General features: G+C 41.1%; 1 protein-coding gene across 1 annotated transcript in view; it reads right to left on the bottom strand.

Moving 5' to 3' along the window:
* The window catches only part of grin2aa (glutamate receptor, ionotropic, N-methyl D-aspartate 2A, a), a 175,721-nt gene that overhangs the window by 53,928 nt on the left and 104,450 nt on the right, over positions 1 to 17,343 (bottom strand). The window contains exon 5 of the mRNA XM_068003756.1: positions 3,731 to 3,936. Coding sequence (XP_067859857.1) covers positions 3,731 to 3,936 — 206 coding nt within the window. The remainder of the gene's footprint in view (positions 1 to 3,730; positions 3,937 to 17,343) is intronic.

Raw genomic sequence — 17,343 nt, 5'->3', positions numbered from 1 at the left:
AAGAAGGAGCACTAATGAACATGAGGAGCTGGAAATGGAAGAGAGGGAGCAGGTCGTTCCTCCAAGGAGGGTGGAGAAATGACCATTATAGGCTGAGGAACCCATAGACCCAGATCTTAAGATCTCAGTCTTCAATAGAACAAGATTCGGGTATGTTGATCCCATGTGCGGGCAATGGAGACAGTTTCCACGCATATAGTTAAGATAATGAAAAAGTGGCTGTAGTCCACTACACATATCTGCGACATTATATAGGACGTCTATCATGGCATGCAGAAAACCTTGGAGAGAGTGGCAGTCGAGGAGATATCTCTGGCAACAAGGTGACATTAGGAGTGACAGTAGTGTCTTTTGGAATGGCAGCTATCACTGCTTCAATAGATGCCTTGAAGGTCACCCTTAGCATAACAATTTCACAGGGCTTCCAGGATTTAATCGGGACAATTCGGTCTGTTCTCACACCGACCAGTTACATAACCGAGCCTGTGCCCAGAATTAGTGATAACATGAGGGAGCTTCAGACTTGGGCCTGGCATCCCTTGACATAGGAAGAGAACGGCTAACAATTGTGGGCCCCTCAGAAACTGAAACGTGTCATCTCAGATCTCAAAGGCTCCATTATGTGCACTGCTGCTCCTCCTGACTCCACATTCAGGTAAGCACATTTTTAAAACTAACCTTTTTGGTTGTGACCTGGTTTTCCTGAGTGGAGCAGACGCCGGCTGCCTCAGAGCAAACGAAACTTTCAGTGGGGGCCTCAAACATCTGTTAGGCCCCTCATTTGCATATGCAAAGTGCCTACCGCCGGTTTCGGGTGTGAGCACTGCATACCAATTTTTTTGGCCTTTACCAATGTGGCAGGGGGCGTACTTCGGGTTCGTAATGAGCGTACACTTCCTGCCCGTCATATTGGAGGCTTAGGAGGCCATTAAGCAACCAAAAAAACAGGCGTTGTGCAATCGAATTTCTAGGCCGGAGTACACATTCTACACCATTTCTCCAGGGTATTTGTGGATCTTCCAGCCCCATCCCCCAATGTCCCCATGAAATCCGACCTCAGCATATCTAGGCTTACTTGGAAGATCAAGCCCATGAATGGCTTTATTAAAAACAACCGGGCTGGGTCTATCAACAACAACAACTTGCATTCATATAGCACCTTTACCATAGTAAAATGTCTCAAGGCACGTCACAGGAGCGTTATCAAACAAAATTTGACACCGAGCCACATAAGGAGATATTAGGACAGGTTGACCAAAAGCTTGGTCAAAGAGGTAGGTTTTAAGGAGCATCCTAAAGGAGGAGAGAGAGGTAGAGAGGCAGAGACGTTTAAGGAGGGAATTCCAGAGCTTAAGGCCTGGGTAGCTGAAGGCATAGCCGCCAACAGTGGAGCATTTAAAATCGGGGATGCGCAAGAAGCATGAATTGGAGGAGCGCACAGATCTCAGAGGATTGTGGGGCTGGAGGAGGTTACAGAGATAGAGAGAGGTGAGGCCATGGAGGGATTTGTGAACAAGGATGAGAATTTTAAAATCGAGGCATTCCTGGACCGGGAGCCAATGTAGGTCAGTGAGCACAGGTGATGGGTGAACGGGACTTGGGTGCGAATTAGGATATGGGCAGCAAAGTTTTGGATGAGCTCAAGTTTATGGAGAGTAGAAGATGGGAGGCCGACCAGGACAGCATTGCAATAGTCAAGCCTAGAGGTAACAAAGGCATGGATGGTGGTTTCAGCAGCAGGTGACCTGAGGTGGGGCGGAGACGGGTGATGTTACGGAGGTGGCAGTAAGCGGTCTTGGTGTTGGAGCGGATATGTGGTCGGAAGCTCATCTCCAGATCAAAGAAGATGCCAAGGTTGCAAATGGTCTGGTTCAGCCTCAGACAGTGGCCAGGGAGAGGGATGTATTTCTGCTTTGCATCAGACCAGCCACAATCAATGCTTTGTTTCTGTGCCACTGGTTATTGTGTAGGGACAAGAGATTCCCTCAAGGCATTGCTGAATTGCACAAAATTAATCACAGTGTCATGAATAGATCTAATTTCACTTTTGGGAGCAGTGTTCTTAATAGGTTGCAGTCAGGAGACAGGGACGCTGATCTAAATTACAGAATTGGCTGGTTATAATTAAGGTTTGCATTTAAAAAATTTTTTTAACTGAATTATTTTGTAAAATCCAACTGAATAAGGTATTTGCTTTTCACAAACTTTTTAACTGATTTATAAAATCGGAAAATTCTTCTCCCTCCTCTCTTGAGCAAATATGTCAATGGCCAGAGTGTTAGCTCAGTGAATAAAAGTTCATATCATCAGAGTATATGGATCTTAAAAGCAGTGATGCAGTGTGTTTCATTATCTGATCCAGACTGTTTGCAACCTTGACGTTCTACTCAACCCTGAGCTGAGCTTTCTTCTCCCTCACCACGGCTGCGTACTGCCACCTCCGTAACAATGCCTGTCTCTGCCCCACCTCACCCCATCTGTTGATGAAACTTGCATCCATGGTTTTGTGACTCCTAGACTTGACTATTCCAATGCTCTCCTGGCTGGCTTCCCAACGTGTCAAATTTAAAATTCTTACCCTTGTCTTTAAATTTCTCCATGGTCTCGCCTCTCTCTAACTCTGTAACCTTCTCCAGAGCTACAATCCTCCATTTGAACTCTCCATTTCTTTTACTCCAGCCTCTGGCGTAACCGTCCTCCTTTCTCCCCAGTATTGGAGGCTGTGCCTTTAGCCACCCAGGTCCCACGTTCTGAAATTCTCTCCTTAAATCTCTCCAACTTTCCAACTCCCTTTCCTGCTTTAAGAACCGCCTTAAAAGCCACCTCTTTGACCAAGCTTTTGGTCACCTTTCCTAAAAAATCCTTTGGCTCAGCATTCATTTTTTTCCTTACATCTCAGTGAAGTGTCTTTGGACATTTTTCTATGTTCCAGGTCTACATAATTACAACTAGTTATCGTTGTTGTTATTATTATTGATACCTGTGGCTTCCATAAATTCCCCAAACCACTTAATTTCTTTTCTAGACAGAAAACCTGGATCTGCTCAGGCAAGGTAACAGCACATGTGGTAAGGCACAGAGTGCAACAGTGGAGTACAAGAGTGGTAAGAATGTGGAACTCGCTACAACATGGTTGAGACAAATAGCGTACATGCATTCAAAGGGAAGCTAGACGAACACATGAGGGAAGAAGGAATAGAAGCATATGTGGGTAGGGTGAGATGGAGTAAGGTGGGAGGAGGCTCACGTGGAGCATAAACACTGGCATAGATCTGTTGGGCCGAGTGGCCTGTTTCTGTGCTGTAAATTCTATGTAATTCTATGTAACTGACAGACTACTGTCTAAATATGAATGAACAGTCCTTCTTTTCAGGCACAGAAAAGTTTAAACAAAAAGCAAAAAATTGCAGATGCTGGAAATCTGAAACAAAAAACAGAAAATGTTAGAAATGCTCAGCAGCATCTGTGGAGAGAAAGAGAAATTAATAATGTTTTGGGTGTGGATCCTTTGACACAGAAAGGTTTAAATATGGTTTGGTTTGATACATAAAAAACTTCATGCTTTCAAATTTCTTGAACATGAAGCATTAGAAAGCATTATGAGTTGTTCCTAAAAATGCAGAGTGTGGAAGATTCTGGAAAACACACCTTCTGATAAACAAAGTGCGCTCACATTGTAAAAATGAAGTGGCCGACAGGAAGAATGAAAATGAAACCGAACTATACTCACTCAGTTTTAATTTTTTTCCTGCATGGCACATTGCTTCTTGCACAGGTTCCAGTCAATTTGTCCACATCTTCCACAATGACAAACGGCGCTTCCTCTAAAGTGACGATAGTTAGGTGGCTGTCATCTACCTCGCTGTCCACGAAGGAATTAAACCTTGGCCACACAGGATATTTCAGTGCCAGGCTTTGGTTTTCCCACTTCCCAACCTGTAACATGAAGATATCAAAGTCATTTACATGTTCACTTGGGCTGCCCAAGATAAAGGCAGATGGTAGCAACAACAACAACTACTTGCATTGATATCACACCTTTAACGTATTAAAACATCCCAAAGTGTTTCACAGGAGCGTTATCAGAAAAAAATTGTCACCGAGCCACATAAGGAGATATTAGGGACAGGTGAACAAAAACTTGGTCAAAGAAGTAGGTTTAAAGCAGCATCTTCAAGGAGGAGAGCGAGGCGGAGAGGTTTAGGGAGGGAATTCCAGAGCTTAGGGCCTAGGCAACTGAAGGCACGGCCACAAGTGGTAGAGTGATGAAAATCGGAAAATGTGCAAGAGGCCAGAATTGGAGAAGTGCAGAGATCTCGTAGGGTTGTAGGGCTGGAGGAGGTTACAGAGATAGGGAGGGGAAAGGCCATGGAGTCCAAGAACGCTAATGTGGAATGCATCCTTATACAGTACAGTGTAAACTTTCTGTTATAGCTTAACTGTACTATTTGGGTCTTCAAGTTGAGATCATACCTCCAAGTAGCTGTGACCCCCCACCCCCATGTAGGTTGATTTCAGCTGGAATTCCTGGCCTTCTGGGTCAAGCAAATGCACGAGATGTATCCCTAGCCATGCGGACATCTGCCATTCATACATCAATGAAGGGACCTCCCCTCTGTCCCCGCCAACTTTGGTGGAATCAGCAGTGGAGCACAATGGGGTGCTTTACTGCCGGGGTTCTCCTGCTTGTCCACAGGATCATTGGTGGAAGAGCCGTGGAAAACCCGGAAAAACAATGTAAACACCTCCAACAGCAGCAGAGCATACATACAATGAAATACATGTCTCAACAAGCAGCACTTCTACCTTGTAACTCAGACCATCGACAATAGGGAGTGGCCTCGTGGCTCTTCCTACAGTGATTACATTTCAAAAGTACTTCATTGGCTGTAAAATGCTTTGGGACGTCCTGAGGTCGTGAAAGGCGCTATATACATACACAAGTCTTTCTTTTTTTCTCTGCACTGGCTCCGGTGCTTGAATGTTTGACCTGTACCTCAACAACTAGAACTGGACACAGTACTCAATGTAGGCCTGACCAGAGCACTGTACAGTTTGATCATGACTTCCACTGACTTGCACTCTACTACTTTGTCTATATAGTTTGGCATTCCGTTATCATTGTTGATTGCTGCTCTGTCTTTGTTGGACAGTTCGACGTTGAGCATCAAATCAAAAAAGACTTGTAGGTCTCTTTCAGCTTCATCCTTGGCTATTTCAACACCATTCAAGGGGTATGTGTCATCCATTTTTCCAACCAATGTGCAGTATTTTACATTTGTCTGTACTGAATTTCATTTTCTATTGTTCCTCCCACATACATATTTTATCCAACTTATTCTGTAATTTCTGAGCTGTATCCTGGGGTTCAGTTGCCTCACCTGGTTTGCTAACATCTGCAAATTTGACCTCAGCCTCAGTGACTTCTTGTGGCCTTTTCTACTTTTCCCTGACTTTGTACAGAATCATTACTTTTCTGACTCCAGGTTTATCTTTTTGCTCTTTACATCACCAAGCAGAAATGCTAGGCTGTATTTCTAAACAAGGACCTTTTATTTGTAAAAGCCTTTGGTGGCTTGGATGTTCTATTTCAGCACTTAAAGAGGTATGGGCCAATCAAAGACTGTCGACATGGATTTGTAGAAGTCAAGTTATGCTCAACTAATTTAACTTGAATGAAGCATATAGACTAAGGGAATGCAGTGAATGTGGTATACTTAGGCTTTGAAAAGCACTTGAGAAAGAGCCGCAGAAGAGATTTGCGAAGATTAAAGCCCACAATATTAAGAGATAAATAGTAGAAGATTATTTCCACTGTTTGTCAAAACCATAACATGGGGGCCTAAATGTAGGAGTACTCGACACACAAAAGAATAGTTAGAATATTCTAACGGGATCTTGATAAATTGGGCCAGTGGGCCGATGAATGGCAGATGGAGTTTAATTTAGATAAATGTGAGGTGATGCATTTTGGTAGATCGAATCGGACCAGGACCTACTCCGTTAATGGTAGGGCGTTGGGGAGAGTTATAGAACAAAGAGATCTAGGAGTACAGGTTCATAGCTCCTTGAAAGTGGAGTCACAGGTGGATAGGGTGGTGAAGAAGGCATTCAGCATGCTTGGTTTCATTGGTCAGAACATTGAATACAGGAGTTGGGATGTCTTGTTGAAGTTGTACAAGACATTAGTAAGGCCACACTTGGAATACTGTGTACAGTTCTGGTCACCCTATTATAGAAAGGATATTATTAAACTAGAAAGAGTGCAGAAAAGATTTACTAGGATGCTACCGGGACTTGATGGTTTGACTTATAGGGAGAGGTTGGATAGACTGAGACTTTTTTCCCTGGAGAGTAGGAGGTTTAGGGGTGATCTTATAGAAGTCTATAAAATAATGAGGGGCATAGATAAGGTAGATAGTCAAAATCTTTTCCCAAAGGTAGAGGAGTCTATAACGAGGGGGCATAGATTTAAGGTGAGAGGGGAGAGATACAAAAGGGTCCAGAGGGGCAATTTTTTCACTCAAAGGGTGGTGAGTGTCTGGAACGAGCTGCCAGAGGCAGTAGTAGAGGCGGGTACAATTTTGTCTTTTAAAAAGCATTTGGACAGTTACATGGGTAAGATGAGTATAGAGGGATATGGGCCAAGTGCAGGCAATTGGGACTAGCTTAGTGGTATAAACTGGGTGACATGGACATGTTGGGCCGAAGGGCCTGTTTCCATGTTGTAAACTTCTATGATTCTATGAATATAGAATGCATGACCTCAAGTTTCTATTGAAGCCAAATCGATCAAGAAAAAAAGGCAGTAAGAAGCAAAATTGAAGGGGACATTACAAAAGATGCAAAATAATAGAGAAAGAGCAGGGAAAACTGGGATCAGAGCCAATGGTTCTGGTGTGAAGCTAACAATGGCAGAATTGGGGGAATGGACTGAGTGGCTTGTCTGTGCTGAAACTTCTAAGCTTTTATGAATTCCTTGCAGTGGCTAGTACTATATACATATGTATACGTACATGGGTGCACATAATTGATCAGTCTGTTCACCAGATGATGGAGTTATAGATCTAAGATAGCTGTTGGCTGCTTCAGCTTAGAAATTCACCTTGCTATACAGCCGGGATTATGATTTGATCAGGCGATTGATTTGGTCAGTAGCTGAAATAATCACTACATCCAACTGATCAGTCAAGCAGCAGGTAGCAATCCCAATGTGTGCTGCTGATCACTTGATCCATGATGTGTACTAAACAGTGCTCAGCTGATTCAACAGCTATAGCTTCAAAGGCATTTTAGTGCTTTTATTCTGTTACATTCATTGTTCTCAACCCAAAACTGGCATCCTGAGTGGGGCATTGCTCAGCTGTGTAAAGTATTAGTGAGTGCTGAGCAGCAATATATCTTTAAATCATCCTCAGAATCCAGTGGACAGTCAAAAACAATTAGCAGTCGATTAATATCCCAATCTATTGAAATGATAGATTGTGTAGATTTCTGGTGTTGCAACTAAGGCAATTGTTTTCAACAATGGGGTACTATGGTCACTACAGCCTAACTACACTGGTCACCATAAATGATTGGAATAATATATCAGCTGAGTGTAGTTTTGGAATGCAAATTTTGATTATTATAAACAACTGATCATTACAAGCAATGATCCATATAACAGGATTCCACCATACTGCAATTTAACTCAATGAGAGTCAGCAGAAAGGGGTTAGAATAGTGGACATCCATACAATTAAAATAAATGGAATTCTGTACAGTGGATGTGAATGTAAAGGATTTAGTATATTGGGAATATATATAGTGTAATGAGACTAGGAAGAAGGTTCAATACATTGGATACTACAATTGGATCAGGCATGTGAAATCTATTGTACCACATTAATCACTGGCCAAACCCAACAGAGGAATACAACTTTGGGTCATGCACCAGGACCGCACAGTGAGCTTCTGCTCTTCATCAGGTCAGAAGAACGTAACAAAACAAAGCTAAGCACTTTCTTAAAGTAGGAAAAGAAACAGCTGGGGTGAAGTTGATCTTTGGCGCAACTTGTAAAATTTATCTGAAGTCAATGGAAAAGAGAATGGGGTGAGGTGTAAAACAGGCCACGGATTCTTTATTACCCACTTTGCGCTGCCATCAAAGACCAATCTCACTCCCAGTACGTCATGCACATCCCCAGTATCCAGTTACAAACAGCAGCATGGGCAGGAGCACCAGAACAAGCTGAAGAACAATGCGATATATCAAGAGAGCAAAAGGAAAGAATAAAACAAAATATGCAAGGCTACATTTAAACACATTTGCTACAGCAGTGTACGCATATTGACCCAAAGCATCACTTGTAATGATATATCATTAGTAATATACACAACAAAGAGATTTTAGGTAAGCTTCACCAAATGATCGATGTAGATACAGAACAATCATGGGGTGGAGATCAAAGTACACTCAACCGAACAACTACAGAGCAGTGGAGCGCCACTGACACAAACATAAGACATGGAGGAGGATCAGTTCTGTGATTTAGTGCATGAAATGTGTAGTAGACATATCGCATAAGAGGTTCCTGGATCCAGGCAATCTTTTGGCAACAACAAAAAACGTTTTCTTTTTGTGCTCAATAAGGCGAATGGTGACAGTGAAGTAAAAGGAAAAAAATTACATACTTTTCATCCACTGACAACACAATCATTCTTGACCAGTGTGATAATTGTAGTAAAAGAAAAGAACTTGCATTTATATAGCACCTTTCAAGACCTCAGGACGTCCCAAAGCGCTATACAGCCAATGAAGTACTTTTGAAGTGCAGTCACTGTTGTAATGTAAAAAACACAGCCAATTTGCACACAGCAAGGTTTCACAAATAGCAATGAGATAATGAGCAGATTATCAGTTTTTAGTGATGTTGGTTGAGGGATAAATATTGACCAGGGCACTGGGGAGAACTCCCCTGATCTTCTTTGAATAGTGCCATGGGATCTTTTATGTCCACCTGAAAGGGCAGGAGGAGCCTCGGTTTAACGTCTCATTCGAAAGACGTTAATAAGTAAGCCCCAGATTGATAGTACACTAACTAGCATTGTTTTGAACGAGGATTATTTTATAAAATATTTAACCTTGGTTGGTGGGAATACAAGAGGTAAAAATCAAATCTATGGGCAAAAGTATTAATCAGAATGGCATATATTAACTTCTCGAGTTAAAGATATATTTATTTCCCTCTCCTCCTTGTCCATCAGTAACATGCTTAATATTTTAATTTCTGTCACTGGCGAAAGGTCATCGACCTGAAACACTGACTCTGTTTCTCTCTCCACAGATGCTGCCTGACCTGCTGAGTATTTCTTGCATTTTCTATTTTTAATACAGAGAAAAGAGTGTTTGCCTACATAACAACAGTCACAGCGCTTCAAAATTAGCTCACTGTGGGTAATTTTTACCTTCTCTGCTTGAGCAGTGAAATGGCAAAGCAGATCACCAGCCCATTATAGAACCTTCCCAAGGAATGAAAATCGGGTAGGTTCTATAACAGATAGGCTATCTGCTCCACTGGTTTACTGCCCAAGCAGTGAAGCATTTAAGATATTTCAATGTGATAAGACACAAAGACGTGCAAAAATGATTTAAGAGGTTTTCCAAGTAGCAGGTCTGAATTTGAACTGAGGCCCCCAGACAGCTTTCCATTTACAGCACAACTGAACCCCCCCCCTCCAAATCATGTTATGAAACAGCTGTAATCTCACTGAAAATGGCCGAACAGCCCAAATAAGCCATCAAACCCAGTGAAATAGCTGCTAATTGGATATTTTGTAGTATTCAATTTACTGATCAGTTTATACAATGAGTTGCTCATTAAAACAAGAGAGCCAGTAAAAAGATAATTGACAGTAAGTTAGGTCAATTTCATCTTTACTAATACATGATTCTTAATGTATAAAATTAGATTTACGCTAATTGCTTTTTAAAAAATTCTCAAAATATTTTTTTTTTGCTTTGCTCTTCCTTCCTAGTACTGATTTTATTTTTGGTGACGGAGTCATATCACAGTAGCGCATTTAGGTGATTTCCATTTAATTGGGAAACATTAAGCACCATCTGGTGCCAAATCCATTAATGATGCTGACCAGAAATGTGTAGCTATCTCGCCCCAAGTAATTTATTTGGAGTAAAAAAAGATATCACCCTAGAGACATTTTCACAGGATACATTTAATCATGTCAGCAGTTCCTCACAAGAATATTTTAAATGAAATTCTAATGTTCGAATCATTAATTGTAGCGGCTTAATAAGAAACATTGCTGAAGGATTTCTCCCATTAGTGGTTCATTCACATGCAAATCGCATTCATTAGGATTATGTTTGTTATGCGTGTCATTCCTTCTCGCCTCCCAACAATGTCTTATTTAGATGATCTGCATTTTTTTTCTTTGCAGTGTTTGCAAGAAGCTGCATTTTCAAAACTGAACAGGAAAAATACTATTGCAATAGTGTTGGACCTATGCTACGAAAATTTATGTTCTGCTAATAGTGTTTGTCCAGTTTATATGAGAAGTAATAAAATAAACGTATTGCCGATTGTACCTATAATCACTGAGCAATCATTCCTTTGTTTAGCAAATGAGACAATTGGATTAAATCATCTGCTCACAGATGTTGAAATTTAGCTTGAAACAGAAAATGAAGAATGCCTCAGCAGCATCTGACAGTTAAGAAGCACTGAGGTGAAAATGTTTGAAATTACATTACACTTATAAGCATTTTGTAGCAGTGGTGTCAGCCTTGGCTCAGTGGGTAGCACTCACTTCTGAGTCAGAAGGTTGCGGATTCAAGTCCCACTCCAGAAACTTTAGCACATAATCCAGGCTGATGCTTTAGTGCAGTACTGAGGGAGTGCAGCACTGTCGGAGGTGGTGTCTTTCAGATGAGCCATTAATCCGAGACTCTGCCCTCTCAGGTAGATGTAAAAAATCCCATGTTGCTTTTCGAAGATCGGCAGGAGAATTCTCTCAATATCCTGACCAAAATTTATCCCTCAACAAGGATCATCAAAACAGATTATCTGGTCATTTATCTCATTGTTGTTTGTGAAACCTTGCTGTGCGCAAATTGGTTGCCTGCCACATTTCCCTAAATTACTATAATGACTACACCTCAAAAAGTACTTAATTGGCTGTAAAGTGCTTTGGGACATCCCGTCGTGCTATATAAATGCGTTCCAGAGTTTGTTAATTAAACGGATCCTTTTATATTAAATGTTTGTTCAGAAGTCAGTGCTTTTAATACAGTTTTGTTTTAGTGAAAACAGAAAAAAAATAAATGTTGCATTTACAATGCATTGTAAATGATTTTTTTTTGGAGGGGGGAAAAGATCCTGATTAGTCCCAAACAGAAGCCTCTCGAAATCATGATAGCAATTCAGTATGAATTGATTAGCATCTGATTTCATACATCTCTCTTTTACTCTTTTTAACTATGATGACAGAAAGTACGCAACATTCTGAAAGCTATAAGTTTTTTTTCAGTGCAGTATTCAGAAAGTGAAGCTGTCTCCAAGGACTATATGAAAGCAAATACTGCAGTGCTAGAAACACTGAGATGGAAAATAAAGAGATAATGTGCTTCACTCATTCAGCATCATGTTGTCTGTCAACCTATCAAGCATATCCACGCACACTCAAGCTTCCCAAATTGGTCCGAAGATTCTCTGAATGCCACTGCTTATGTAGATTTCCTGACGTGACGCTGAAGTGTGAAATCAATATCACTTCTACTGCCACTGCACTGGCGAGAGGCCCACTACCCAATTACAACTTGATTTTCTGCCACTATACCAGAGTGAGCAGTATAAGCAGTAGAAAATCCAGCCCTGTGTGATTTGTTCAAATATGTGCTTGATTGGCAACCCTTTCTGAATTCAACAGTTATATAAATTCTGCTTGGTCCCTGCCATTTTTTGGAAAGTATGTGTTAGTCGGCCTTTTCAAATTAGTGATAACATTTTTGTAGTGGGATAGTCAGGACAGGAACCTGCCACAGATGGTGAGCAAAGGAAAAGAACTGTTACATAAGAATTTTACTTATATCACAGCTTAGCACAGCAAATAGGAACTAGTTATTTCTTTCTACTACACAAAGCCAGCTAAGCTTAACAACTACTGCAAAAAGTTATATTTTGTCGCTGCTACTATTCACTACATTGAGACAAACAACTTACTGTGTAGAGAATCGTGTGCGGTCTAATAATCTATCAGTCTGTGGCACAGTATACTGGAGTTCCATCGGAGTGCCCAATAAAGTATTCATATTTTATCAGTTTTTGTACAAAGTAAGACTTTAAAAAAGTGATAAACCACTGATTTAACACATTCCACAGCACAAACTTTCCCTGGGGCCAACCCAGCACAAAAATAATACAAATATATGCATTAACTCGCATCAGTTTTCGCATTCTTCAAAGCCAACAAGGAGAGTGAGTGTTGCAAGTTGAAATGTTACATTAGTAAGGGGTGATCATCCAAGTTTTGCTTTAAGCCTTTCAAAGGAACTCTGCACTGGTATTAACTGCACTGTGCTTGACCTGAGACAGTCTAATAGTGCAATTGAGCAAAAAGGGCAAAAGTACTCCATTTCTCAGCACTGATAACTCCCATTTTTACATGCGGATTGAGAAAATAGGATTACACAGCAGCACAGCCTACAAAAAAGAATATGTTAACGTGTTTTAGCAGCAACTCCAAGCCATCAATGCAGAAATAAACCACAGTATTCTATACCGCTCACAGTCTGCCTCATACAACATACGAAGCACACTTCTACATGATTTTCAGGTGTTCTTATATTGGGTAGACTGGGTTGAATTACACAGGCCTCTGAACAAAGGATTTGCTCTATGAAGCAAACAAGGTACATTTATAGGCTTTATGTAGAAACCAAGTAACAAGCTGCTAACTAAATAGCCACACAAGAAATAAATATAATCAATCAGAGTGGATTTTACTGTAGGAGCTGGTGCTTTTTGACAGATTTTCAAAATGTGGCAGATCCGGTGTTACGTGGGCTTAAAGTCTCCCATATTTTCTTTGATTTATTGCTGAAACTTTAATTCACGTGAGACATATAGGGACACCACAATACATTAGTTCAGAACTTTCGGGACCAGTTTACAAAAGTATTTAATTAGCTGTAAAGCGCTTTGGGAGGTCCTGATATTGTGGAAGGCATTATATAAATGCAAGTCTTTATTTCAAGTCTTTCTTACAATTAGGTTTCAGTTTAAACTGGGATGGTGTGGGGGTTCTTACCCAAGCAAAAAACAAGTGTGCAAAAGAAAGAACTTTATATTGTGCCTTTCACATCCTTGGGACTTCCCAAACTGCTTCATGGCCAATGAAGTGCTTTTGAAGTGTAGTCGCTGTTGTTACATAGGCAAATCCAGCAACCAATTTGTGTACAAGGAAGGTCCCACTAACAGCAAGAGACAAATGATCAGTTAATCTGTTTTGATGGTGTTGGTTAAAGGTTGAGTGTTGGCCAGGACACTAGGAGAACTGTCCGGCTCTTCTTCAAATAGTATCTATTACATGCATCTGAACAGGGAGGCGGGCCTCAGTTTAATCTCTAATCCAGAAGACGGCACCTCCGAAAGTGTAGCGCTCCCTCAGCACTGAAGTGACAGCCTAGATTATGTGCAGTGGGGCTTAATCCCACAACTTTCTGACTCAGAGGCAACAGTGGTACTAATGAGCTAAGTTGACACTATAATATACATTGCAAAAACAGGGCTACTCTGCCAAAATTTTCTTCAGATCAATACAAGTGAGGCATTAAGCACCTTGCTATCAAGAACATTAACAAAGATTTGTTTGGGCAATTAAAGGCCTTTCCAGAAGGAATACAAGGGATCACAAAGCCAGCAACAGAATATAGAAAGACAAACTATCAAGTGATATTGAAGCCTGATGTCATGAGTTATGTATATTTTCCATACACATGACTTCTTAGCCATATATCCCTAGTAACTCATGTCATTAAGATCCTTTTCTTTCAAATTTGTTCCATTTGTTAATATTACTTTTACCCATTTGGAACACTGGGTAATGTGTGTGTTGATGGTGGGGAGAGAGTGGTAAGTTATGTGTCAATTGAAGTTGTGTTCAGCAGTTAAAGTAAATTGCAACACCACTCTTCACTGGAAATCAAATACTGTACCACTGCAAAATGTTTTTTGTAGTTTTACCAGAGTGTTAGTGACATTAGTGACCTGCTATTTTGAATTTTTGAAGAGATTAGGGGACCTTTTTCGATTTAATAATGCCCAAATCACTGACATTTATAGCCATCTCCCATCGGAATCACCAAGTGATGGTGTAGTGCACCATTCTGCCCAAAATGCTGCACTTGTTCTGAAGTAGGTCATATACCTGTAGATATCCACTAGTAGATAACTCCTGTTTAAGAGTATTTACCTGAAGCTCTTTAAATTCAGCCAAAGACAAGCTTTTTCCTTTGGCGACTGAAAGGTCTTGCATTTTTCTAGGAGGAATTGCTCAAGCTCTCTCAATTTCTGGGATTTGAGGTTTCACACTCTTGTATAAATGTTCATGCGGGCAAGTTGACTATTAAGTCTTTTTCTTTCTGCTTGCAACAATGTTTAAATTGCTCCTCCAGGCACAGCCCTCTGGAAGACGCATTCATATTTCCTGTCTTTTCACAGGTTGGTGGTAGATGCTAAAGTCATACTGGTGCAATAACTGAAACCATTGGGCTGTCTCCCAAGGTTATAAAACTTCAGGAGCCACTGCAAAGCAGTGTGATCTGCCAGGTGGTGAGTTTCTGCTCATAAAGATAACTCAAAGTAATTCACATCATTCACAGCTGTCAACAATTTCCTCCTGTTAGTGTATCAGCATCTTCCAAAGCACTGAGTATCCTGCTGTGATGGGTTTTTCTTCAGTTTATTATGACTGTGGACAAAACCCTACCGATACAAATATTATAATTTTGGACATAACAATAAGTACTTGTTTTCATTCATGAAAAGATGAATCCATTATCTTTTCCCATTGTAGTAATGGAAAAGTTTGGCAATTTCTGCGAAACGCAAGCTGAACCTTGAACAAGCACAAATCCAAGAATCCCTGTACTTCTTTAGGCCAAGTTTGAGCCAGGTGTTCATTATTTTCATTTTTTTTCAGGACTCTTTGACACTCCCTGCTTACCAGCTATGCATTCCAGGAATACTATCTGTCTCCCTATCAAGATTCAATTTCAAGTAATCAGCATGGAACCTGGTAAATACGTGCTGCAGATGGCCTAGCTCAGCCTTACAGGCACAAATATGTCATCAAGTTCAATCAGGCATAATTACCAAGATCAATTACATTGTATCCTATGCGTGAATTGCTCAATGGTGGGTGGAGTATTATAGAATACGAGGGCATCACACCAAATTGTTAGAATTCTGTCTGGTGATAAATGCAATCTTATCCTTGTGATTTGGCAGCTCCTCAACCTGCCAGTGAGAGATTGAACATTATATGGAATGTGCAAAAGAATCAAGACTATTCTCCTTGCATAGTAGATGATGCAACTTTAAGGGTCATGTGAATTAAGACTGTCCAAACTCATTACATATATATTCCCCTCACAGCTGCAAGGAGACCATTGTCCCATTAGCCTGTGCCCAACTCTCGTATTGTGCTAGTCCTTGCATCATCCAATTCCGTGAGATAGCTTTATCAGTCTGGTCATTAACTACAGTTTACTGACATTACGTTTAAAGCTTCCTTTCCAGCCTCAGCTTTGTACTTCATTGAAACCATTTGCAGGTGTCGGACCATTTATTTTAACCACATTAGCACTTATATAGCAGGGAAAGGAATTCATGACAAATGTGCTGACCATTTGCAAGTTAAGAACTCATGGTATAATTCCAGCACCTTGGATTAAAACAATCTGGACTACCACTGAAGTGAATGGGAGGAAATATCAAGGTATTTTTTTAAAACATTGCATTATCATATTAGTGTTGAGGAGGTGCTTTACATAAAAGAAATCATTGGCATCAATGTGTGGCTCACAATACTAAGAGTGAAATAGACTAATGAATTATGGTATAGATTCTTCTGCGCTGACTGCCAGGAAGAGCAGGTGTGCAACAGAATCACAGAATAGGGAGAGCAGGCCCTGTGCCCATATCCTATTGGGCTGCAATTCTGCAGTGTGCTGCATTTTGTGAGCTGAAGTGTTCCTGCCAATTTCATGCTTTAGCCTTATTAAGGTCCAAGATTTATGCAAAAATACTTAAATGAACACCTAGCTCAATTCTCTGGCTTTGTTGCTCCTTTTTTTGCTTGTGTGACTACAGTTAGCTCCTTAGGTTGAAGTGGCACAAGATGAAAGAAAAAAGCCAGTAAGATCAGCAGGCATCAGACTATATCTGAAGGCTTTGGCACACCTACCTGCCAATGACCGAGGACAATTGCCTCAGCTTGCTCCAGGTCTGCAGGGAGCCAGTTGCAGAGCTTTGCCATCTGCAGAAAGTACACCTGCAGCCAAATTACAACAAGGCGACAGCACTGCCAGTGGCTGGCAAGGTTACCACTGCCCTCAACTGTTATGTTTCTGGCTCATTTCCAGCTTGCACTACATTATCAGATAATAGGCTTCCCACACTTGACCAGCACTTTCATTTCCTTTCCTAATGAATAGTACGATACAGATGCCCAGTGTCACTAAACAATTGCAAGTGTGGGTCATTAGTGGCATCAGATGACCAACCTACAGCCCATCCTGGGTGGCAGTAAGTAACTAGGTTTGTGGTACAATGTAAAGCTTTAGGAAAGCTATGGCAGTGGCAAGACTTTCAATTTTACATTGTATATTGTCCATCTTGACTCTGTGCCTTGCTGAGTTATGGATGTGCATGAGCTGCACTGAAAAATAATAGGGTTGTGCAGGGGCGTGGCATACCCAAGCAGTAAATGTGGAATGGGTTCACAGGCAGTGGCAAGGAATCTTGGGCCATCTACCTACTATGTGGTCCTACCTTGCCAGATTCCTTAAACAGTGCCGTTATCTCCCCATGTTGAACCTGTCCATCACCTACTGTCAGGCATGGTGCACTGCCACCCTCTGGCAGATAGTGCCAAGGAGGGTAACGTTCCTCAGATTCACCTCATGCAGCTGCATATCCATCTCATTGGCCATCAAACCCATCAAATTGGCCGGATGTAGCACCACTCTGCCACTCGTTCATACACTACATTTCATGCATTCACGTTGGGTTTCCCATTCATCTCACCCATCACTCCTTTCGTATATGAAGTGAATGG

The sequence above is a fragment of the Heptranchias perlo genome, chromosome 22 (genome assembly GCF_035084215.1).
Source record: "Heptranchias perlo isolate sHepPer1 chromosome 22, sHepPer1.hap1, whole genome shotgun sequence".
Classification (NCBI taxonomy): Eukaryota; Metazoa; Chordata; class Chondrichthyes; order Hexanchiformes; family Hexanchidae; genus Heptranchias; species Heptranchias perlo.
The sequence above is the reverse complement of the archived record's forward strand: the minus strand, read 5'-3'. Positions and strand labels throughout refer to the sequence as shown.